The sequence below is a fragment of the Diceros bicornis genome, chromosome 39, assembly GCF_020826845.1.
Source record: "Diceros bicornis minor isolate mBicDic1 chromosome 39, mDicBic1.mat.cur, whole genome shotgun sequence".
Lineage (NCBI taxonomy): Eukaryota > Metazoa > Chordata > Mammalia > Perissodactyla > Rhinocerotidae > Diceros > Diceros bicornis.
In genome coordinates this window covers 1441135-1459015 of record NC_080778.1, presented here as the reverse complement: position 1 = coordinate 1459015, position 17881 = coordinate 1441135, and the positions used below count along the sequence as shown (strand labels likewise).

Genomic DNA, 17881 nt, shown 5'->3' with positions numbered 1-17881 from the left:
GTGCAGCTACTTTTGGTCCCTAAATGTCCACTGTCCACGTCATTAGTAATGGGGTGAAGGGTGACATGAGGGGCGATTAGGATGGGGTTAGAGCGAAGGGTTTAGGAGGGGGCCAGAGGGTTAGGGTTTGGGATTTGTGCTCCCTATTAGGGATTTTGGGCTCCCAGCCGGGGTTAGGGGTGGGGTTAGGGGGTTGGAGAGTTAGGCTTAGAGGGTGAAGCGTTAGGGAATGAGGGATGAGAGGATCAAAGTCAGGCTTAGGTGGTCAAAGTTAGAGGCTCAAGGTCAGGGTCATCTGGGTTGTGGTCAGGATTCAGCGGGTCAGGGTTGGGGTTGTCAATGATGAATAAATGAAAAGCAATAGGGTATATTGGAGTATATGAGGAAGCCGTTTGGTTTAAAACTAATTTGGCCCAACCTTGTTTTTCCAAAATGTCTGATGTGGTCTGTCAAGCATGCATTGTACATCTGCTGTAAACATTTTCAGTGTCCCAAAGAATGGTGCCCTTAAATATTGGGATGTAACTTCTCCCGTATCAGCATTTCTTTCAAGATAAGCATTTTTCCCCAGAAACTAACAGTTGGTTACTGACCTGCTTTAACTCATCTCATGACCACTGACCTGCTGACCACTGACTTGCTGTGCTCACCTTGTGACACTGACCTGCTCTGCTAGAAAAGCATCTCCAGACTTTAGTGAGAGATAGTCCTGTCGTATGTGGTGTATGCTCTTTGTTCCAAGACGGTATATAACCACTCTGTACACCCCACTTCTTCAGACAGCTTCCTTCCCTGGTGGAAAAGTTCTCCAGGGCTATAGTCCTCAAATGGACTCATAATAAACTTACCCCAATTTTTATTCATAGATTGATTATGGATTATTTGTGTTCACATCAACTAAAAAAGTAAATTGGCCAGTTATTTTACGCACAAAACTTGTTTATCTGAGAATAGAAAAAAGAATCGCAATTGGGGATGTGCATGCTATGGTGGACCACAGGCAAATCTGGTGAGACAAGAGAATGGGCTTGCTTTTATAGTAGAAAAGGGGGAGTTGGGGGCTGCTTACAAGGAAAGTCCCTTGGAGGAAAGTGATAGTTGGATCTGGCCACGGCTAATCATTGGCTGAGTGTAGTGGTTTCTCACTGGCTCATCTGTTGCTGGGCGGGGAGAGAAATCTTCCTTCCTTCTAATGAGTAGTAAAGTACTAAACACCTTCCTGTCAGAGATGCCAGCCTAAGTCTCTTCCTGTCTGGAGTAATTGACATGTATGGTAGGGCGGGAGAGATCCCCCTACAGGCCTTCCCAACTTCAGTTGAGTTGCAGTGGCTCTTGTTCATTTCACAGGGCAAGGATCAGGGCTTGAGGGTCTGCAGTCTAGAGTTATGTTCTAGAACTTAGGGTGAGGATTAGAGTTTCTGTTTAGGGTTTGGGGCTTGGGACTAGGAGTTAAGAATAGGGTTTGGGGGTTAGGGGTTGAGTGGGAAAAGGATAGGGGGTTAGAGGGGTTAGAGATGTCAGGTGTAGGGTCAGGATTTATGGTAGGGGTTTAGGGGCAGAGTCAGAAGTTAGGGTCAGGGGTTGGAGTGAGGCTTAGGGTTAGAGTTAGGGTTAGGTTAGGGTTTAGGGTTTAAGGTTTGTGTTAGTGTTAAGGTAGTGTTTAGGGTTTCGGGTTTGGGTTGGGGTTGTGGTTATGGCCAGGGTCAGGTTCAGAGTCAGGGTCGGGTCAGGGTCAGAGTCAGGATTTAGGGTTAGGGTTCTGGTTAAAGTTACAAGGTTAGGGTTAGGGGATTTGGGTTAGAGTTAGGGTTAGGGTTAGGTTTAGGTTTAGGAGTAGGCATTAAGGTCCAGGTTAGGCTTAGGCTTAGGAGTTATGGGCTAGGTTTAGGTTTAGGTGTTATGTGTTAGTGGTTAGGAGTTAGGGTTAGGGTTAAGGGTTAGGATGAGGGTTAGGGGCAGGGTTAGGGTAGGGTTGAGAATAGAGTTAGGGGTTAGGGTTAAGGTTAAGTTTAGGACTAGGGCAAGGTTTAGGGTTTTAGGGTTGGGTTTAGGGTTTAGTGTTTAGGGTTGGAGTCGAGTCAGGTCAATGTGAGGTCAGGGTTTAGGTTTAGAGTTAGGCGTTATCATTAGGGGTTAGTGTTAGTGTTAATAGTTGTGGATAGGGATAAGGTTAGGGTCAGGGTTGGAGTCAGGGGTCAGAGTTAGGGTTAGGGTTAGGAGTATGTTTCAGTTAGGATGAGAGTGTGGGTGAGGGTGAGCATGAGGTTTAGAGATTAGGGTTATGGTTAGGTTTAGGGTTATGGTCTGGGTCTGGTATAAGGGGTAGGTTTAGGTGTAGGGTTAGGGGTAGATTCAGGGTTAGGGTCAGAGTTAGGGTCCAGGGTAGGGGTATGTGTAGGGCTTAGTGTCAGGGATGGGGTCAGGGAAAGTGTCAGGGTCAGGATTAGGGGTATGTTCAGGCATATGGGTAGGGTCAGGGTCAGGTTCAGAGTCAGTGTCAGAGTCAAGGTCAGCAGTAGGAGTAGAGGTAGTGGAAGTGGTAGGGGTAGGGTTAGTGTTGGCTGTAGGATGAGGTTGTGGGTTAGGGTTCGGTTTAGGGTCAAGGTCAGAGTCAGGGTCAGGGGTATGGGTAGGGGTCTGCTCAGGGTCAGAGTTAGGGTTAGACTCAGGGTCAGGATCAGATTCGGGGTCAGGACTAGGGGTAGGGGTAGGGATAGGTGCAGGGTTAGGGTTAGAATTAGGGTTAGGGTCAGGGTCTTGGGTTAGGTTTAGCGGGTAAGGTTTAGGGTGGGTTGGTGTCAGGGTCTGGGATCAAAGATTATGGTTAGGGTTAGAGAGTTAGAGTTAGGGTCAGGATGAGGAATAGATGTGAGGGGTCAGGGTTGAAGGTTTAGGTTAGAGTGACGGTTAGGGTTAACATTTAGGGTTTAGGGTTAGGGTAAGTGTAAGGGGTAGGGGAAGGGTGTTGGTTGGGTTTTGTGTTGGGGTTGGGATTAGGGTTAGGGTTATGCTTAGGTGTTAGGGTTAGGTTTAGGGGGTAGGGGTTAGAGGTTAGGGTAAGGGCTAGGGCTAGGGCTAGGCTAGGGCTAGGGCTAGAGTTTAGGGTTACAGTTTAGGGTTTGGGGTTTAGGGGTTAGGGTAAGGGAAAGGGGCAGGGGTAGGAGTAGTGGTAAGGGTAGGGTTTGGGTTGCGATGGGGGTTGGGGTCGGGGTTAGGGTTAGGATGGGTGTTGGGGTGGGGTTTAGGGATAGGCTTAGGGTTAAGGTTAGGGTCTGGTTAGGCTTGGGCTTGGGGTTGGGGTTGGGGGTAGGTTTAGGTTTAGGGTGAGGGGTTAGGGTTAGAGATAGTCTTAGGCATTAGGCGTTTGGAGTTAGGGCTAGGGCTAGGACTAGGTCTATGGCTTAGGGTTAGGGTTTAGGGGTAGTTTTCAGGGTTTGGGGTTAGGGTTAGGGTTTATTGTTGGGGTTGGGTTTGGGGTTAGAGTTAGGATTATGCTTAGGCGTTAGGATTTCAGGTTTGGGTTAGAGTTAGAGTTTAGGGTTTATGGTTAGGATTGGGGTTGCGGTGGGGGTTTGGGTTAGGGATTATGATTATGATTACTGGTCAGAGGTTGGCGTTAGGGTTGGGGTTGGGGTTAGAGTTAGGTTTGGGTTAGGATTATGGTTAGGCTTAGGGTTTAGGGTTAGGGTTAGGGTTAGGGCTACAGCTAGGCCTAGCGTTAGTGTTAGGGTTAGGTTATGGTTAGGGTTTTAGGGTTTGGGATTACAGGTTAAGGTTGGGGTTAGGGATTATGGTTAGGGGTTAGGGCTAGGGTTAAGGTCAGGGTCAGTGTCAGGTTCTTGTGTAGGGATAGAGGTAGTGGTGGGGTAGTGTTAGGGTTAGGTTTAGGGTTAGGGGCAGGGTCAAGGTAAGTGTTAGAGGTAGTGGTTAGTGTTAGATTCAGGATCGGGTTCAGGGGCAGTTGTAGGGGTAGGGTTATGGTCCAGGGCAGGGTCAGGTTTAGGGTTATGGTCAGGATCAGGGTCACCTTCAGGGTCATGGTCAAGGACAGGGTCACGGGTAGGGGTAGGGTCAGGGTCATGTTAGGGCAGAGTCATGGGTAGTGGTACGTGTAGTGGTAGGGTTATAAGTAGGCATAGGTCAGGGTCACACATAGGGGTAGGGTTAGTGTTAGGGTTAGTTGTAGAGGTAGGGTAAGGTTTAGTGTCAGGGTCAGCATAATTGTAAGGGTCAGGGTGAAGGGTAGGTGTAGGCATAGGGTTTGGCATAGGGTCGGGGATAGGTTCAGGTGTAGGGGTAGGGGTAGGGGTAGGAGTAGGGGTTAGTGTTAGGGTTACTCTTAGGGGTACCTGTTGGGGAAGGAGTAGGGGTAGGATTTTGGTTCGGGTAATGTTAGGGTTAGGGTCATGGTCCGATTCAGTGGGTCAGGGTCAGTGTCATGGTCAGGTTCATTGTCAGGGACATTGTCAGGTGTAGGGGTCGGGTCAGGGTCAGGATCAGGGTCAAGGGTATGGGTAGTAGTAGGGTCAGGGTTAGGGTCAGAATCAGAGTCAGGTTCAGGGTGAGAGTTAGGGTCAGGCTCAGTGTCAGATTCGGGTCAGGGGTAGGAGTAGGTTTAGGGATAGAGGTAGGGTTAGGGTTAAGGTTAGGGTAGGTGTCAGGGTCAGGGTCAGTGGTAGGGGTAGGGGTAGGTTTAGGGTCGTGGTCAGGTCAGGGTCAGGGGTACAGGTAGTGGCAGGATCAAGGTCAGGGTTGGGTCAGAATCAGGGTTAGATTCAGCATCAGAGTTAGGGTCAGGCTCAGGGTCAGGGTCAGATTTGAGGTCAGGTGTAAGTGTAGAGGTAGAGATAGGGTTAGGGTTAGGGTCAGGGTCAGAGTCAGGGGTAGGGTTGACCCTGACCCTGACCCTAACAGTACCCTTGCTCCTACCACTACTCTTATCCTGACCCCTAATGCGGACCCTTACCCTGAGCCTGACACTGACCCTGACCTGACCCTACCCTAAACCTGACCCTGATCCTGACCTAAGCCCTGACCCAACCTCTAAACCTAGACCTACCCCTACCTCTGACCCTGCAATGACAGCGACCCTGACCCTAATGCTAACCCTGCCCTACTCATAACCCTTCCCCTTCCCCTACACCTACCCCTGACCATGACCCTGTCCTTGACCATGACCGGATTCCTAATCCTAACCCTACCCCTACCCCTACACATACACCTACGCCTAACCCTACCCCTACACCTACACCTGACCCTTCTTCTGACCCTGACCCTAACCCTAACCCTACACCTACACCTGTGGCTACTACTTACTCTACCACTACTCCAACTCCTGACCCTACACCTGACCCTGGCCTTGACCCTTACCCTAACTCTAACCCTAACACTAACCCTAACTCTACCCCTAACCCGACCCCTACACCTACCCCCACACTCACCCCTACACCTGACCCTGACCTCGACCCAGTCACTGAACTTGACCCTAACCTTTACCTTACTGCTACCCCTACCATTAACCCTATGCCTACCTGGACCCTGACCCTAACTCTAAATATAAACTTACCCCTAACCCTACCACTACCTGTGCCCATGCCCCTGACCCTGAACCTGAGCTTGACCCTGACCCTGAACATGACCTTGACCCAAACCCTAGCCCTAACCCTACCTGTACTCTAACCCCGCACTATACCCCTACCCCTAATCTGAACCTGATCCTGACACTGACACTGCGCCTTTCCCTGCCCCTAACCCTATTCCTACCCCTACACTGACTGCAACACCTACCCCTAACACTGACCTTTACCCTGACCCTGACCCTAACCTGAACACTAATGCTACCCTAACCCTAACTCTACCACAATGCCTACACTTACCCTTATCCCTACTGCTATCCCCAACCCTGACCCGACTCCAGACCCAGAACTTGAACCTGACCCTCACCCTTACCCTAAACCTGACCCTGACCTGGACCTTACCCCTAAACCTCCCCCTACCCCTACACCTAACCCTGACCCTGACCCTAACCCTGGCCCTGATGCTGACCCTAACCATAACCACAACCCTACTCCTATCTTTAACCGTACCCCTACCTCTCACCCTAACCCTAAATCTAACCCTAATCCTACCCTTATGCCTACCCCTACCCCTACCTCTACACCTGCCCCATATCCTGACACTGACTGTGACCCTATTCCTACTCCTAACCTTCCCCCCGTCCTGACACTGACCCTGATCCTGACCTGGACCCTGACACTGACTCTACCCCTACCCCTACATCTAACCCTGATGCTGACCATGACCCTGTTCCTGAACCTGATCCTGAATCTACCCCTAAACCTAACCATAACCCTAATTCTTTCCGTACCTCTAAACCTACCGCTACACCTATCCATATCCCACTCCTAACTGTAAAATTTACCCTAAAACCTAACCTCTAACCCTAACCCTCACTCTAACCCTAACTCTATCCCTACCCCAACCCTTAGTCCTAAAACTAACCCTGCACCTGACCCTGACACTGACCCTAACCCTAACCCTAACCCTATCCTACCCCTATGTTTACCCCTTCTCTGACCACTGATCCTGACCGTGACCATTACCCTGACCTTCACCTGACTCTAACACTACACCTACTACTGTGCCTACTCCTACCCCTACACCTGAACCTGACCCTGACCCTATCTCTACCCCTACCCCTACAACTACTGCTGACCTTACCCCTGTCCCTGAGCCTCACCCTGACCCTAACCCTAACTTACCCCTACACCTACCCCTACACCAAACCCAACAACTACCCATACCCCTACCCCTGACACTGACCCTAACCCTAAAGCTGACCCTTAACATAACCCTACCCCTTACTCAACCATTGCCCCTCCACTACCCAACCCTTACTCCTACCCATGACCCTGACCCCAAACCTACCCTCAGTCCTATGAATACCCTTAACTCTACACCTACCCCTATCTCTGACCCAGACCCTAACCCTAACTCTAAATCTACCCCTAAACCTACCCTACTCTGACCTCTAAGCCTACATTTGCATTGGCCCCTGCCCCTGATTCTGACCCTGACACTGACTCTAACCCTAATCCTATACCTAACCCTACCCCTACCGGTACCTCTGACCCTGACCTGAACCCTAACCCTAACCCTATCCCTACACATACCGCAACCTGTACCCCTACTCCTGACCCTAACTCTAAGCCTTATCCTAACGCTAATGCTACACATATGCCTGAACCTACTGCTACCACTAACCCTAACACTACCCCTACTCCTGACCTGATGCCTGACCTTGATCTTGACACTTACCCTAACCCTAAACCTGACCCTAACCCTAATCCTAAACCTAACCCTACGCCTACCCCCATCCACACCCCTGTGCCTGACCCTGACCCTTACCAGAACCTGACCCTGACACTAACCCTAACCATTTGTACCCCTACCCCTATCACTACCCCTATCCTGACACTGACAAGAACCCTAACCCTCACCCTCACCCTACCGCTACTCCACCACTACCCATACAACTGACCGTGACCCTGACCCTGACACTGACCCTGAATCTAATCCTAAACCTACCCCTACTCCTACCCATAACCATACCCCTACCACTGAACCTGACACTGACACTGACATTGAACCCAGACCCTGCTAGTAACACTATTACTAACCATACACCAACTGCTAGCCCAACAGATAAACCTGACCATGACCCTGACCCTAACCCTAATTCTACCCCTATCCCTACAACTACCACTACCCCTAACCCTACTCCTACCCCTGATCCTGAACCTGACCCAGAGCCTAACCTTGACCCTGACACTAACCCAAACCTTACACCTACAATTATCCCTACCCCTGACACTACCCCTCACGGTGACCCTGACACTGAGCCTGATGCTTACCCAGACACTGACCCTGACCATGATGTTAACCTTGACCCTGACCCTAAACATGACCCTGAATCTGACCCTAACTCTGACCCTGACCCTACCCCTAACCCTACACTTACCCTGATTCCTAATCCTACCCCGACTCTAATCCTCACCGTGACCCTGGTGCTGACCCTAAACCTAACCCTATCTCTACACCTACACTTCACCCTGACACTGACCCTGAACCTGCCCCTGACCCTGCCCCTAACCCCAACCCTAACCATAACCCTATTCTGATCCTTAACCCTACTGCTACCCCTACACCAACCACTGATCCTGACCCTGACCATGACCCTATTCCTACCCCAAACCCTACCCCTGACCCTGACACTGACCCTGACACAGACCCTACACCTACCCCTAACCCTACACCTAACCCTGATGCTGACAATGACCATGACCCTGAGCCTGAACCTACCCATAAATCTAACTATAACCATTACACTAACCCTAACCCTACCCCTACACCTACCCATACCCCTAACCCTAGCTATAAAACTTACCCTAATCCCTAACCCCTAACCTGAACACTAACTCTAACCCTAACTCTATCCCTACCCCAATCTTTACTCTTAAAACTAACCCTGAACCTGACCTTGACCCTAACCATAACCCTAACCGTACAACTAACCTTATCCCTACCCATATGGTTACCCCTTCCTAGACCCCTGATCCTAACCCTGACCCTTACCCTGACCCTGATTCTAACCCTATGCCTACCCTTATGCCTACTCCTACCACTACACATGAACTTGACCCTTACCCTGACCCTAACCCTATCCCTACCCCTACACCTACTGCTGACCTTACCCCTGTCCCTGACCATAACTCTAACCTTAAACTTACTCTAACCCCTATGCCTACCTCTACACCAAACCAAACAACTACTCCTACTCTTGACACTGACGCTGACCCTAAACCGGCCGCTTACCATAACCCTACCCCTAACCCAACCATTACCCCTCTCCTATCCCTACATGTGACCCTGACCCTGACCCTGAAACTACCCCTAATCCTATAGCTGCCTACCCCTACCCGTGACCCTGACCCTGACCCAGACCCTATAACTACACCTACGCCTACCCCTACACTTACCACTAACACAGATGCTGAACCTGACCCTAACCGTAACCCTGCCCTGACCCTACCCCTACCCCTACACCTACCACTGCCCATGACCCTGACATTGACCCTGACCCTGACCAGACCCTAACCCTAACTCAAACCGTAACTCTACCACTAACCCTACCCTACCCATACCCCTAACCCTGTCCTTGCCCCTGCCCCTGACGCTGACCCTGACACTGTCCCTAACTCTAACCCTAAACCTACCCCTACCCCTACTTGTTACCCTGGATTTGAGCCTGACCCTGCCCCAAGGCCTAACCCTAACCCTATCCTACCCGTACTGCAATTCCTACCCCTGCCCCTGCCCCTGCCCCTGAGCCTAATCCTAATGCTAAACCTAACTGTAACCCTACCTATGCCTACACATACCACTACCACTAACCCTACCACTACCCTTAATCTGGACCCTACCCCTGATCTTGACCTTGACACTTACCCTAATCCTAAACCTAACCCTAACCATCACCCTAAACCTAACCCGACCCCTTGCAACTACACTTACCCCTCCCTCTGCCCATGACTCTGAACCTGAGACTGACCTTGAACATGACCCTGACCCAAACTGTAAACCTAATCCTACCCCTACCCCAACCCGACCCCTGACCCTGGCCTGGAGCCTAAACCTGACTCTAACACTAACCCTGATCCAGACACTGATCCTGACCGAGAACCTGACACTGACCCTGAACCTAACACTACCCCATCCCTACAACTACCACCACCCCAACCCCTAATCCTACCCCTGACCCTACTGTTGACCCTGACCATTACCCTGACCTGACCCTAACCCTGACCCAGAGCCTGACCATGATCCTGACTCTGACCCTAACCCTGACACTGACCCTGACCCAAATGTTAAACGTATCCTTACACCTACACTCACCCCTACCTAGACACTACCTTCACACAGACCTTGATACTGACACTGACCCTGACCCAGACACTGACTGGGACCATAAAACTAACCTTAACTATGCCCCTGATCATGACCCTGACCCTAACCCTAACCCTACCCCTACTCCTACCACTACCCCTATGCCTTCCCCTGACTCTGACCCTGACCCTGACCCAGAACCTGACCCTAAACCTGACCCTTACCCTGACCCTGAACCTGGCCCCGACCCTACCCCTAAACCTATACCTACCCCTACCCCTAAACCTACTCCTGACCCCAACAACACTGACCCTGAAGCTAATGCTAACCCTAATGCTACACATAACCCTACCACTACCCCTACACATACCCCTGACACTGATCCTAATCTTAATCCTAACCTTAACCCTACCCATAACCCTACCCCTACACTGACCCCTACACATACCCCTATACCTGACCCCACTCCTGACCATGAACCTGACCCTGATGCTGACCCTAACTGTAATGCTAACCCTGACCCAAAACCTAACTGTACACCTACATCTACCCATACTCCTGACCCTGAACCTTACACTGACACTGACCCTGACCCAGACCCTAACCCTAACCCTAACCCTAACCCTAACCCTACTCCTACCATTACACCTAACCCTATGCCTAACCCTGACCATGACTCTGACCCCGACCTGGACCTTAACCCTAAAACTAGCCCTACTCCTACCCCTGACCCTGACACTGACCGTGACCCTAACCAAACCCTAACCCTAACCCTACATCTACCCCTACTCTGACACCTACCCCTACACCAGACCCTATCCCTGACCCTGACACTCACACTAACCCATGACATTTAACCCACACCTACCCTTACCCCTACCCCTACACCTACATCTATCCTTACCCCACCTCTGACCCAGACACTGACCCTGACCCTTAACAAACCCTAAACCTAAACTACCCCTATGCCTACACCTACCCTTACCCCTGACCCTGGCCCTACCACAACCTCTACCCCTACCACTACCCATACCCCTGAACCTGACACTAAACCTAAGACAACCTTCACCCCTACCCCTAGCCGTACCACCAAAACTACCCCTACACTGATCCTGACCCTGACCTTGGCCTTATCCCTAACACTAACCTAAACCGTACACCTACCCCCACCTCTCCACCTAGCTCTACCCCTGACCCTGACCTGGACCCTGATCCAAATCCTTACCCTAATACTACTCCTACAGTGGGGGGACACTGACCCCTACAGATACCCCTACCACTACCACTACTGCTGACCCGGACCCCGACCCCTACCTTGACCCTAAACCAAAGCTTATCCTAGCACTAACCCTAAATCTAACCCTACACCTACCTCTTCCCTACCCCCACCACAGACTGTGACCATGACACTGACCCTAACCCTAACCATAACCCTACCCCTCTACCTATGCCTGCCACTGACCATCACCCTGACCCTGACCCTTTCCCTGACCATAACCCTAAACCTACCCCTACCCCTGACCCTGACCATGACCCTGAACCTAACCCTAACCCTATTTCAATCCCTAACCCAACCCCTACACCTACAGGTACCCCTGACCCTACCTCTGACACTGACTTTGACCTAGACCCTAACTCTGACCCTGACAGTGACATTTAACCTACACCAGATCCCATCTCTACCCCTACCCTTGACCCTACTCCTACCACTGACCCTGAACTTGAACCTAACCCCAAACATAACCATAAACCTACCACTAACCCCACCCCTACCCCTACCCCTACCATTACACCTACCCATAACTCTGACCCTGGCCCTGACCTTGACCCTAACCCTACACCTACCCACCCCCTACACCTACCTCTACCTCATTCATGACCCTGACACTGACCCTACCCCTAACCCTACCCCTACCAGTACCTATACCACTGACCCTGACCCTGACCCTGAAGTGAACCCTAACACTAATTCTAAGCATACTGCTATCCCCACACCTACACCTAGCCCTACCCCAGAGCCTGACCCTGACTGTTACCCTGACCATAACCTTAACCCTAACCCTACAGCTAACACTACCCCTATCCCTGACCCTGACCAGGATCCTGACCCAGACCCAGACCTGGACCCTAACCGTAAACCTAACATTGTCCTCTACCTGGCCTCCTACCCCATCACTCCCCCTACCACTACCACTGACCCTGATATTGACACTGACCCTAACCCTAAATCCACCCATACCTCTAGTCCTACCCTTACCCCTGAAATTGAAAGTGACCCTGAATCTGATGCTAACCCTGAGCCTAACCCTACTACTACCCTACACCTATCGCTACCCCAGACCCTGCCCCTGCCCCAGAGCCTACGCCTACCCATACACATGGCAGTGACCCTGACCATGACTCTGAACCCATCCCTACCCTTACCCCTAACCCTGACCCTAATGCTGATCCTGATGCTAAGCCTAACCCGAACCCTAATCCTGACCCTGACACTGACCCAGATCCTATACCTAACTCTAACCCTAACTGTATCCCTACACCTACCCCTATCCCTACCCTTGACACTGATACTGGCCCTGATCCTGACCCTGATGCTAAACCAAATCCTAACCTTAAACTTACACCTACCCTTATCGCTACTCCTCAACCTACCACCAACCCTGACCTGGAACTTGACCCACACCCTAAGCCTACCCCTATCTCTGACTCTGAACCTGTCTATTACCCTGATCCTACCACAGACATAAACCTAACCCTAACCCTGAACTTATGCCTACATCTTCCCTTAACTGTGACTGTGACATTGACAATGACCTTGATTCTACGCATACCCCTTCCTGGACCCATAGCCCAATCCCTGACCCTGACCCTGACCATGACTCTGAGCCTAACCCTAACCCTACCCCTACCCCTACACCTAACCCTATGCCTACCAAGGTCCATGACACTGACCCTGACCGTGACCTGGAACCTAACCTAACCCTACCCCTAACCCTACCCCTACCCCTAAATGTATGCCTAACCCTACATCTACCACTGCACCTACCCTTAAATCTATCCTTTCCCTGACCTTGACCCCGAAATTGACTCTAACCCTACATCAAACCCTACCCATTCAAATACTCTATCTGTGACCCACACCCAGACCATGACCCTGACCTTGCCCCAGAACCTAACCTTAACCCTACCCCTACCAAAACCCCTACCTCTTCCCCTACACCTGAACCTACACTTGACCCTTACCCAGACCCTGACCCTACCCCTAATTCTAACCCTAACCCTACACCTAACACTACCCCTACATTTAAAACTACTGTTGACCATGACCACGAACCTATTACTGACCCTAAAACTTACCATAACACTAAATCTTCCTCAGATCCTGACCCTGTTCATCACCCACACCCTGACGCTAAACCTAACTTTAATCCTACACCTACCCTTAACCCTGCCCCACAAGCACCACCCCAACCCTGGGGCCAGCACCACCACAGTGTGGGCCACTGGCTCAAGGCAGGTGAGAGGCGAGTTCCCCAGTCACCTCTGTGGTGTTCCATCTGGACCCAGATGCATGGGAAATGGTTTGGATGGGCGTGGAGGATGTCAACATAGCCAGAGAGGCAGGGGTGAAGAAGAGCCTGGAGTCCTGCTGTAAGTGAACGGTTGTGGCTTCCTTCAGTCTGTTGACCCTGAGATGGGTCCCCTCCCTTAGACCTGGCCAGATGCAGCCCAATTCCAGGTGCCATATCCCAGTGGACCTGCCTCTCCCAGTGTGTCCCAGGACACTGTTGAGTGCCTCTCTCACCACCAGCCACCCTCCAGTCACCACTGCCAGGACCATCCTCCTCTCTCAGTAGGCAGGGCATGCCCAGCAGGGCAGGGATGTGGGTGTGACAGGCCATCAGATCCCAGGTTGGGCACACTGGTTGCCAGGTGGCTTCCTCCTCTGAGGAGACTGAACACACCCCCCAGAAAAATTGCATGACCCAAGGCTCTTTCCTCTGGAACTTGTCCCCTTGAAGGGTCCTGGCTCCGGTGGCTGTGCTGGCCGGCCTCCTTTGGATAGAGGAGGTGAGCCAGAGGGTGCTCCTCTCCCTCTGCGTGGCACCTGTGCACTCTGGGTGAGGGCCTATCTCATGTCTCAATCACGGTTTTCTCCCAAGAGTCATGCCCCAGGCACTTGGAAGGCCAGGCCTTCCTGAATCCAGAGAAGAGGCTGGGACCTGTTGACAGAATGGCATGGCCGGTGGGGCCCCTGCTCCCTTGGCCTCCTTCCTTCTAAGGCCCTATTCACTGCTTTGGGCATGCCTGCCTCGGCCCTTCTGACTCCACAGAGCCTTTCCTCTGCCTGGATGGAGACAAAAGGTGTGGGCATTGGGGGAGGCCATGGTTTTGTCTTTCTAGGAAGAGATGAGGCCCCAGACAAACCAGCTCGCGGAGGCAGAGCTTTGATGTCCTGCCCCAGTCTGCTTTTGGCAAACAGTGCCAGACCACCTCTTCTGAAGAAGGGAAGTGGCTGGCAAGCTGAGCAAAAGCGTTGAAGGGGTTTGGGAGACACAGCTGAAGCCAATGGGAACTCAGTGTGCCTGGGCTATTTCCTCCAGAAGTTGTTCCCCTGACAGGGTCCTGACCGAGGTGGCTGTGCCAGCTGGCCTTCTTTGGACAAAGCAAGGGATCCAGAAGGTTCTCCTCTCCCTCTGCATGGTACCTGTGCCCTCAAGGTGAGGGCCAGAAGAGTCCCTATCTCATGCCCTCAATCGTGGCTTTCTCCCAAGTGTTGTTCCCTAGGCACTTGATAGGCTAGTCTTTCCTGACTCTAGAGAAGAGGCTGGGACCTGCCCACTGGGGTCCCTGTTCCCTAGGTGTCCTGCCTACTATGGCCACACTCACTCCTTGGGCATGCCTGTCTCAGCCTTTAGACTTGAAAAAGCCTTTCCTCCCCCTGGAGTCGAATCATGGTGGGTGTGACATGAGGCCATGTGTGTTTGTTTTTGAAGTAGAAGTGAGGTCTGGGATGAATCAGGTGGCTGTGGCACAGCCTTGACTTCCTCCCCAGTCTGCTGTTGACAAATAGGGACAAAACAGTGCTACAAAAGAGCACCAGTAGTGACATGAACGGAAGTGTTGAAGGGTGATGTGAGACACAGCTGAAACAAATGTGAAACCATTGTAGCTTCACCTGTTCCCAGCCACTGCAATGGAGCACACCCAGTTGCTCAGAGCACCGCGGGCCCATCGCTTAAGCACCACGAGGGTCATTGTGAGGCCGGAGACCCCAGTGGTGGCACATGGGCTGTTGTCCTGATGGGGTAATTCCAAGGCTTCTACCTCTAAAGGATCGCCTTCATATAACACTTTGAGAACTTTATAGTACAGGGCATTCAGACAATTCTCACTCACATTCGTTAAAGAATGCTCTGTCTGAACATAGCTTGTAAGTAGCTGTTTAAGTAGCTCTTTGTGGGGCTGGCCCAGTGGCACAGCAGTTAACTGTGTGCACTCCACTGCGGTGGCCCGGGATTCGCAGGTTCGGATCCCGGGCACGAACCGATGCACTGCTTGCTAAGCCACGCTGTGGCGGCATCCCATATAAAGTAGAGGAGGATGGGCACAGATGTTAGCCCAGGGCCAATCTTCCTCAAGAAAAAAGGGGAGGATTGGTATCGGATGTTAGCTCAGAGCTAGTCCTCCTCACAAAAAAAAAAAAGAAGCTCTTTGTATATGAGATCCCAAGTTTTCACTACAGCTGTGACAGAATGTCTAACAGGCATCCATGAATTAACAATGTGGACAAACACTCTTGCTTCTACTTCTTAAGTATCATCTTCATATAACACTTTGAGAACATTGCTGTACAGGGCATTCAGATAGATTTTCGCTCAAATTCAATAAAGAATGCTCTATGTAAACCCTGCTTGTAAGTAGCTATTTAGGAAGATCTTTGCATGTGAGTTGTAAACTTCACTACCGCTGAGCTAAACTATGTCTAACACCTGTTCCTGGAAATAACTTTGGCACAATCCTTCATGCTTCTGACTCTTAAGGAAAATCTTCATAAAACAGTTATGGAGCCTTGCAGTTCAGTGCCTTCAGAAACTATCTCACTCACATTCCTTAGAGAATGCTCTTTCTGACCCAGATTGTAAGTATTTGTTTGGGAACATTTTTGTATATGAGTTGCAATAATTACAACAGCTGAGCTAAACTATGTATAACACTCATTCCAGGAAATAACATGGTACACAATCACTCTTTCTTCTTGCTGCTAAGGATCATTTTCCTAAAGCAGTTTTGGAACATTGTAGTTTAGGGCCTTCACAAAGCATCTCACTCACATTCCTTATGGAACAGACCTTCGTAATCCTGCTTGTAAGAAGATGTTTAGGAATATCTTTGTATATGAGTTGAAATCATTACAACAGCTGAGTCAAACCGTGTATGACACCCATTTCTGGAAATAACTTCATAGAGAATCACTCTTGCTTCTAGCTCTTAAGGATCATCTTTCTGAAGCAGTTTTGAAGCACTGCAGTTGAGTTCCTTCAGAAAGAGTCTTACATTCCTTAAAGAAGGCATTTTCTCAACTCGGCTTGCAAGTAGCAGTTTAGGAACAACTTTATGTATGAGTTCCAATCTTTACTAAGTTGAGCTAAACTATGAGTAACAGCCATTCCAGGAAATACCTTCAAGCACAGTCACTATTTCTTCTAGCTGTTAAGGATCAACTTCCTCAAGTAGTTTTGAAACATTGCAGTTCAGCACCTTCTTAAAGAATCTCAGTCACATTCCATAGAGCATGCTCTTTCTGAACCCAGCATATTTAAGTAATGTTTAGAAACTCTTATATGAGTTGTAATCTTTACTTCAACTGAGCTAAACTATGTATAACAAAATTTCCTGGAAATAAATTGGTGCACAGTCTCACTTCTTTCTAGCTGTTAAGGAAAGTATTCCTAAAACAGTTTTGGAACATTGCAGTTACAGCCTTCAGAAAGAACATTTCATTGCTTAGAGAAGGCACATTCTGAATCGGCTTGTAAGTAGCTTTTTAGGAACAACCTAGTATATGAGTTCCAATCTTTATTACAGCTAAGCTAAACTACGTATAACACCCATTTCTGGAAATGACTTCATGCACAAACACTCTTCCGTCTAGCTTTTAAGGATTATCTTCCTAATGCCATTTGAACCATTGCACTTCAGTGCCTACAGAAGACATCTCACTCACATTCCTTAGAGAACGCTGTTTCTGAACCTGGCTTGTCAGTAACAGTTTAGGAACATCTTTGTATATGATGTTCAATCATAACTACAGCTGAGCTAAATTAAGTATAACAAACATTCCTGGAAATAAGTTAGTGCACAATCACTCTTTCTTCTAGTTATTCAGGATCATCTACCCAAAGCAGTTTTGGAACATTGCCATTTAGGGCCATGAGAAAGAATCTGACTCACATTCCTTAGAGAAAGCTATATCTGAAATGGGGTTTTTAAGTAGCTGTTGAGGAACATCTTTGCATATGAGTTGTAATCCTTTCTTACAGCTGAGATAAAATATGTACAACACCCATTCCTGGAAATAACTTTGTGCATAATCACTCTTTCTTTGACCTGTTAAGGATCACCTTCCTACAGCAGTTTTGAAACATTGCAGTTCAGCAACTTTGGAAAGCATCTCACTCATGTTGCTTACAGGATGCTCATACTAAACCCCCTCTTGTGAGTAGCTGTTTAGGAACATCTTTGCATATGAGTTCAAATCATTACTACAGCTGAGCTAAACTGAATATAACACTTATTCAAGGAAATGACTTCATGCACAATAATGCTTCTCTATAGCTCTTAAGGATCATCTTCTTAAAGCAGATTTGAACCAATGCAGTTCAGTGCCTACAGAAAACATCTCTCTCATATTCCTTAGAAAACATTCTTGCTG

At 49.8% G+C, this 17881-nt stretch overlaps 1 protein-coding gene across 1 annotated transcript; it reads left to right on the top strand.

Annotated features, from left to right (window-relative positions):
• The first annotated feature begins 9878 nt into the window (after positions 1-9878).
• Positions 9879-10739, top strand: LOC131399760 (uncharacterized). Its single transcript, XM_058534283.1, has one exon. The coding sequence runs from the start codon at positions 9879-9881 to the stop codon at positions 10737-10739; it is 861 nt and encodes a 286-aa protein (XP_058390266.1).
• Positions 10740-17881: the final 7142 nt, after the last annotated feature.

Coding starts and splice junctions, on each gene's coding strand:
- LOC131399760 (XM_058534283.1), top strand. CDS start 9,879: ATGATCCTGACTCTGACCCTAACCCTGACACTGACCCTGACCCAAATG.